The sequence below is a fragment of the Chenopodium quinoa genome, unplaced genomic scaffold (genome assembly GCF_001683475.1).
Source record: "Chenopodium quinoa cultivar QQ74 unplaced genomic scaffold, ASM168347v1, whole genome shotgun sequence".
NCBI lineage: Eukaryota > Viridiplantae > Streptophyta > Magnoliopsida > Caryophyllales > Amaranthaceae > Chenopodium > Chenopodium quinoa.
In genome coordinates, this window is record NW_018745248.1 from 2,599,348 (window position 1) to 2,607,389 (window position 8,042).

Here is an 8,042-nt window from a genome sequence, read left to right on the forward strand (position 1 = left end):
TTATCTGCCCACCCATAAATACCTATGAACCTCCATGTTCGCCCTCCCATCTCCTTAATTACGCCACACATGTGATGGTCAGAATACGAAACTAAAGAAAAATCCATCCCTTCTCTCCAATAGACACAAAAACCACCCGATTTCCCCCTGCTATCTACACCAACTGACATAGCATAATTAAATTTTGTTTTTAGATTTTCAGACTATTCCTACTGATCATAGCCTCGGTAAAAAAAAAAAAATATCCGAACAAATGCTACCACTCCAAAAACGAAGTGCACGAATTGCACGGGAGTTGCCCGCCCCCGACAATTCCAACATAGGATTTTCATTGCTCTTCAGGGGGTTGGCTCCCTCCAACACCCCTTACTTGATTCGAACCATCACCGGTCATCATAGTAGCTGTTGATTTTTTCTTCTTAATCACCTCAAGTTGAGCTTCCTGCTTGATGTCACAACCTATCTCCTTGGCACTTCTCTTAAGAGCTATTATCCCTCCTGAACCTTTCCCCTTCCCACTCTCCTTAACCCCATCAGGTTTCCTCAACTCCCTCTTTTTAATTTTTCTTTTTTCTCTCCCCACCTTCATATGAGAACAAGGTAAATCATGGTCCATCATATCAGACCCGTCATTATGGTCATCTTCCACCAAGTTCATTGCCTCTTCAGTCATCCTTTCTCCCCATTTTCCATAGTCGCATCATCTGCTTTCTCCTCATTCGAATCTTGGCTGGCTAAACTCTTGATTCTTAAAACAGTTTTGGAGGTTACCTCATCAACTACTTTCACCAGAAATGCCTCTTTTGCGCGGGCGGAGGGGGGGGGGGGGGGGGGGGGGGGGGGGGGGGGTTGGAACTACAGCCTTCGAGCCACGCCAGGAGAACCTAGTTTCACAGCATCTGAATCATAATAACAAGGTATGCGAGCTTTCTTCATTGAGAATAAACCGTCCCTCAACTTCTTCCCACTTTCAATCTCAACATCTGTTTTTCACACCTGATTTCTAGGAGAGGCACGTAACCACGGGCCGTACTGATAAACAATCTCCTTGCATACTTCTTTATCTTCGTCCTTGAAAGAACACCCAATCTCGGTATGGTCCATTCGTCCACAAAAGAAATAGAAATCTGCTAGACATTCGTATTTTAGAGCAATCCACTTCGAAGTAGATGGACTAGTAGCAAGGAACAGACCTCGTGGGAGAGGTTTTTCAATGTCAGTCATAACCTTTATCCACATAAAATCTCCCGAATCAAGGGAATTTGAATCATCGATCTCCATAAAAATCCTTAAGAAATCGCCAATTTTAGTCATAGTTTTCTTATTCCGCATATTAAAAGGAACGCCGAGCAATCGCACCTACATAGGCGCAAATCTAAATTCACTAGTGGAAAAAATCTCATTTGTAACAGGCTATTTGTAATGGGGCAAAGTTATGCCGTTACATTAAATATACAAGCTAAAATATGCACGCCATGCGTGCACAATATACCACATACATACATGATATTTTATGAAAATTAAGAGTTGAAATTATTTTCGCATACATATTGTAGATATACTTGGAGATAATGCTGTAATAAAATTACACTATAAAAAACATAAAAAAATATCCTTAGCATGAGTTGTTTTTGCTTCCATACACTTTTGATGCTTAGTTGTTGACTTTTATCACGCTTAGCTTGCTCCCTGATAAGAAGATAAAGAAGTCATTTCATAGATGTATATTAATTAAATAGTTATGTATGCATGTTTAATATTTACGATTATACCTGGTAATTAGGGTTGTGGCATATGAGGCAGGAGGACTTCTTTGTAAACCACGTTTTTTGTAAATACACCACATCTACCTCGAACATCTCCTTTACTAACCAAAACTCTGGTTGTTTCTTGTGAGGTCCCTCTCGATAGTGCAACATATAACTATCCATGGCTGAAAACATGTTGGGGGAGATATATACCAACATGAGGAATGGTTTGCCCCTGCGATTTGTTTATGGTCAAAGCAAAACACAATTTCACAGGAAATTGTTTCCGGATCATTTCAAATGGCAACTTCACATCTTCTGCCGTTTTTAAAGGAATACATGGAATGAACACTCGTGTCCCTTTATGACTTCCGGTCAAAATTTATGCCTCAATCACATGATCCCTTAACCAACTACATATTAACCTTGTCCCATTACACAACCCACTACTTGTATCAATATTTCTCAAAAGCATGATTGGAGAGCCAACTTTTAGCTTAAGAATATGTGGTGGAAAACCACCAAAGGATAATGAATTCAAGAACTCCTGTTGATAGAGATTTTGACGATCTTCTGGAACAGTGTCACATGAGTAATAGGTTTTTTCTTCTCCGACAAACTCTGTAAGTATCTTCTCATTAAGCATGTCAACTTCGTCATTTGTTGGTGTTATTATAGCTCTTTGTACCATGTATGACACATCACCTACGTGCTCAGTGAGGTTTGGGAATATTTGATGGATAAGATTATCAACTGAAATATTATCACCATTTCCTGCACATATTGAAGATGGTAACTTTATCATGTCTTCATCAACTGTAGGCTCACATCCATCTCCAACTCTTAAAAGAAAGGCTGCAAATTCAGGATCCTGTATCGATCTCATATTTTGAGTGAGATGGAGTAGCTGAACATGTCTCCATAGTGTTGACCTGACCAAACACACATCTATAGTTTGAGCCTTTGTTCCTTTTGGTACAACGGGTAAAATTTGTCTAAAATCTCCACCAAACACTACGACTTTGCCGCCAAATGGAACATCAACCCCTGTTAGATCTCTTAAACTACGATCAATTGCTTCATACGCATGTCGATGAGTCATTGTTGCTTCATCCCATATAATGACAGCTGCATACTTGACCAATTGCGCCTCTACATCTTGTTTACTTAACTTCCAAGTTGACGAAGCATGCAGCGTAACCGGAATACCAAGAGTTTTATGAGCGGTTTTTTCCTCGATGCAATAGTGTGGCAGCAATACCTGAGCTGGCTACTGGTAATCTAAATTTCCCTCTAAGCTTGACTATTGCAAGTATGGCTCGATATAGATAAGTCTTACCTGTCCCACCTGGACCATCTATAAAGAAAATTCGACCATTCTCTGCATCAATAGCTTCCATTATGATATCAAATGAAGACCGTTGGTCGTCATTAAGATGCTCCGCACAATGCACGTCTTCAGGGGGCACTGGTGCTGATAATTCATCATGTATGGCTCTAGCTACTTGTGCATTTCCATCCAATCGCATGTTTATTTTAGGTAAGTCGAAGTCATTGACACTCTTTCCTAATTGTTTTAACATGCGATCTATATCATAGAGAACTGAATCACGTACCAGCTCTGGATTTGTTGAAGTTGAATATAAGTAGTCTTCAGCCATGTAATGATAAAATTCATCCCATGAAGATCGAACCCCAGTTGGTTGACAATAAACCAATAACGTGACAAACAATCTTCTCAATGATGATGGCATCTTAGAGTTTGATGCTTCACGCAAACAATCACGAATGCTTGCATCATTCTCCATGAGACCTAGTTTTTCAGCTGCTTCTCTAAAAGTAGAATAAACAATCCCATTGACAGTACGTAGATGCTCAAATGATTCGGGGCCTTTAACATGATCCAACAACAAACGCAAGAAAAATCTTTCTCCTTCCATTGGTGAGGCTGTGTAGATTCTACCTATCACTCTTTGTGTACTCCTCCTTTTTCTCCATGTTTTTGTAGCTGTCAGCCACCGATAACGTTGAGGAAATTCTCTATATAGGTATGTTCTTGCCTCTGGATCTAAGGAATTCATCTTGAAAAACTCTGTGAGCATAGTTCGAGATTTTTGTGGCATTTGAAGGATGTCTTCAATAGATTGATTTGTACTGAATCTAACCATTTGCATATCTTGCAAATGTAGCTGTAATCGATCAACAGATGAACACATTCGAGTAATGGGAAACTAATATATCCTCCATAATGCTTCAGGTGCACATACCCACCTAGCATCCACATATTGTTGAATCTCATTGTGTTCAGCCCCTGTTCGAACTTCCATTGAAACACGATCTACACCCTTATGCACATACTTGTACAAATATTTTACACTCTTGATGCTACTAGAGATCTCTACATTGATATGACAATCATATTTTAGTAGCAACCATGAATTATATGGAACAACCCAACCATTATCAACGAAGGTTGCACTATTCTCATGTAAAGGCACTGGCGAACGATCACCACGACAACGATAAATAGGATATGAGTTCTTGCCTTGGACTGTGCTTTCTGCAAAGGGTTTAGGAAATTTACGTTTACAAACCCCATTTTCCATGCAAGAAGAATTTTGACGACCTTCGCCACACGGATTATGGGTCATATGCTTCAAAACAGCATCATATAATCGTGGTTCTTCATCTCTATCAGGTATCTCGGCTCTCACAAATGTGTCATACTCTTCCGGAGATTTTAGTTTGTCTTTTTCGTCCAAAATGAGCAGCATGTGAACATGTGGCAAGCCTCTTTTTTGAAACTCAATGACATATACATAGGCAATAACCTTCCCTAGAGCGCCTTTTTCTACAACGTCCATCTTGAATTCCTCAAATTTTGCATGGAATATTCTGGTGATTAAGTCGGGACAATCTTGTGCTGTTTGACCTGGCAATAACTCATCTACAATTTCTCTCCACGATGGGTTGCATGTCATTGTCAAAAACAGGTCTGGTTTTCCATAATGTGTAACTAATGCCATTGCATCTTGAAATCTTTGATTCATGTCTCTTGGACACCCGACAAACGAAGAAGGTAGAACGGTTGTTTTCCCGGCATTTGCTATAATTACAATGTACCGTAAATTATATTATAGTACATAATAATAGTAAAAATAAAATTAAAGGCAAACAACATATTTAAGAAAAGAACCTGGATTGAGTTCTCAGACATCTAAACAATCTTGAAGTCCCTGATACAATTCAGCTCTAATTGTATCTTGATTATCTCGAATCCATCTTAGCTTATTTACCTCAATTTTCACAAACATGTCAACAATGAATTGTTGAAATAAGCGCCCTGCCATTAAGATGATGGAGATATATTGTCGTACCTACAATAAATAAAGTATTGTTAAATTATGAGAAAATAATATAAATCTACATGTTAATCCGAGAGAGGAGTGTACTTTACTTGAATGATATAAGCGTAGAATGCTCGGCAAGGTATGGTTCTTCCATTATTATCAAGACTGTTTATCGACCATCCATAAGAACCGTATGGAAATAATAATGGATATTGAAGGGGATCATAGTATCCAGCAGTATCCAACACATTCATTAATTGGCCAGAGGTTGATTGAACTAAAATATCCCTTGGATTTAAGTTCGCAACCTGTTCTCCTCTGACAATCACAGCCGCAACTTGAGAAGCAGTAGGAAGACAATATTGTGGTCGATCTGATGGTTGTTCATTAATACGGAGTGCACATTCTTGTATGTTTCCTTGTTGAGCCAAACTTCGAAGATTATGAACAAAAGGATTGCACCGATCAAGGATGGCTTTAATTTTTTCTACAATATCTTGTCGTATTGTGTTATTCTCCGCAAGACGATTTTCAACCTCATGCTCAGTGTCATATATGTACAACTGAAGGAATCGTGGTCGAGATTCTGATGTACTTGGGAACAGCCCGCCTATCTTGTGATATATAGACCCTTGAGCTCGAAATGTGTATACTCCGTGTTGAGCATTAGCTAAGCTCTCATCTAAGTGCACTCCCATGGAGGTTAAAGCGAATAAGTGATTAATTTTTCTAATGTCACTCTTAAATTGTATTCCAATAGGTGTTTGATCAATGTATAAAGAACGTAGATCTTCGGGAACAGGTAAGGTTGGCAAAATAATCTTCCCAGACAAACAACATATTTGGGATGTTTCATTATGAAAAAGGCGAGCTTGACAAAACTCACACGTTCTCGGAGGTGATAGTTGAACGATCGGGACTCCTCTTTGCTCATGAAAGTTTATTGCAGAACGATGACAGACTCTTCCCCTATTTCTTCTTTGAACATTGTTGTTATGCATTACATTAGGATTGCCTTGAATGCCACTATCACCAAAAATTGTGCTACCACCTTGGATATTTGACGAGGGTTAAATCGGTTGCTACAATCTAACTCTCAATCAAACAATACTTATACGAACACCCTATAACCAAGTACAATGGCAAATAAAGGTTCGGTCCACGAGGAACGAGAGTAATTGCAAATCAATCTTAAACCTAAGCTAGTTCGAAATCAATGGAAAATGGTGTTCTAAAATACTACTAATAAGATGGAATAAATCAATAAACTAAGACACTAGGGAGAACGGGAATTCACCAAACCATCGGTAACTACGCAACAAGGAATCACAGAGACAAACGGGATATGCAAAGACTATATGTCTGATCAATATCATGTGATAGGAAGACAACGGGCAATACTAAGCTTGGATTTCTCATGCACTTAACATTAATCGATACATAATCAAACCACATTCAATAATGAAATACTCAATTCACAATCTCTTGTTCAAATCAAGGATATCATGCAATCAAATTCAAGATTCTAGGTTAGCTACTCCTATTATAATGAATTAACATGCAATCGCATATAATCAATTTAATCACAATCCGTTTATCAAAATCATTCCTCAATTACATAGATTACCTAGGCTGGGTTTCATCCCGAAACCCTAGCTAGGAGACTACTCACACATATTCATAATCAAAGCAATAATGAATTCCAAAAGCATAATAGATATAAACATGAATTTTGATTAAGGAATAATAAAGCTTGATTAATAAACAAGAATGAATAATACCAATTGTATTGATGCGAATCAATGGAAAAGTTCAGAACTTTGATATCCGTCGTCAATGAATAATACAAAGAATCTTCACAAATCTTGCTTCAAATCAATCCAAGAAAACTAAAATCGCTAGAATAATCTCTAAGAAAACTAATGAATATCTAAAACTAAGAACGTTCTCCAATAACTCTCTACAAAGGCTCTCAAAAACTATCTCTAAAACTGTCTCTTAACCCTTACAATCGGGCTATATATATATGTTTTAAATCGGAAAGTAAATCGCAGGCTGCCCTTCGTGAATCGGCACGGCCGTGCTGGAAGTGGCACGGCCGTGCAAGCATGGCAGTAGCTGATCCGCAATATCTTCAATTATGGCACGGTCGTGCTGAATTTGGCACGGCCGTGCTAATGCCTGGCACGGCCGTGCTGAATCTGGCACGGCCGTGCTAATGCCTGGCACGGCCGTGCTGAATCTGGCACGGCCGTGCTAATGCCTGGCACGGCCGTGCTGAATCTGGCACGGCCGTGCTGAAAATTGGCTTGGCACGTCCGTGCTAATGCCTGGCACGGCCGTGCTGAATCTGGCACGGCCGTGCTAATGCCTGGCACGGCCGTGCTGAATCTGGCACGGCCGTGCTAATGCCTGGCACGGCCGTGCTGAATCTGGCACGGCCGTGCAGCATAGGCAGGAAGGTTGCAGGCACTTTGGTCTTCTTAAAACAATCACAACTTCTTATCCAGAGCTCCGTTTGAGGCGTGCAATATATCGTTGGAAAGCTCTTCAAGTCTACTTTCTAATGCAATTGGAATCACTCCATTATCATTTGTATACCGAAAGTTGTGAGAAAAATAGTGAACAAGTGTCATATTTGTGAACTGTTCTGCCTTGCCTGCTACTTAACTTGCCTTTCAAGGCCTTGAGAACCGCAGCAAAGCCTTAGCTTGGTGGACTAGGATCGATAATAGCCTGATAACGCACCAATGGTTCGGGACTCGACATAACTTGGTCAACTATACCTGTTAACACACCAAAAACAGACCGAAACCCGTGAAGCACGTAACAAGGCAATAAACGACCAAAACGGGCCTAAATACATCCAAAATCACCCATTTATATGCCTTAAAGCGCGCCCTAATGTGCGCTTGTCAAAATCCCCCAAGCTACACTTTTGCTA

The 8,042-nt window shown here is 39.7% G+C and overlaps 2 protein-coding genes across 2 annotated transcripts; both read right to left on the bottom strand.

Moving 5' to 3' along the window:
* Nucleotides 1-2,130: 2,130 nt before the first annotated feature.
* LOC110711288 (ATP-dependent DNA helicase PIF1-like) lies at nucleotides 2,131-2,850 on the bottom strand. Its single transcript, XM_021889667.1, has one exon. It carries the CDS (start codon nucleotides 2,848-2,850, stop codon nucleotides 2,131-2,133), a length of 720 nt encoding a protein of 239 aa, XP_021745359.1.
* Nucleotides 2,851-3,979: 1,129 nt separating this feature from the next.
* LOC110711289 lies at nucleotides 3,980-4,774 on the bottom strand. Its single transcript, XM_021889668.1, has one exon. The coding sequence runs from the start codon at nucleotides 4,772-4,774 to the stop codon at nucleotides 3,980-3,982; it is 795 nt and encodes a 264-aa protein (XP_021745360.1).
* Nucleotides 4,775-8,042: the final 3,268 nt, after the last annotated feature.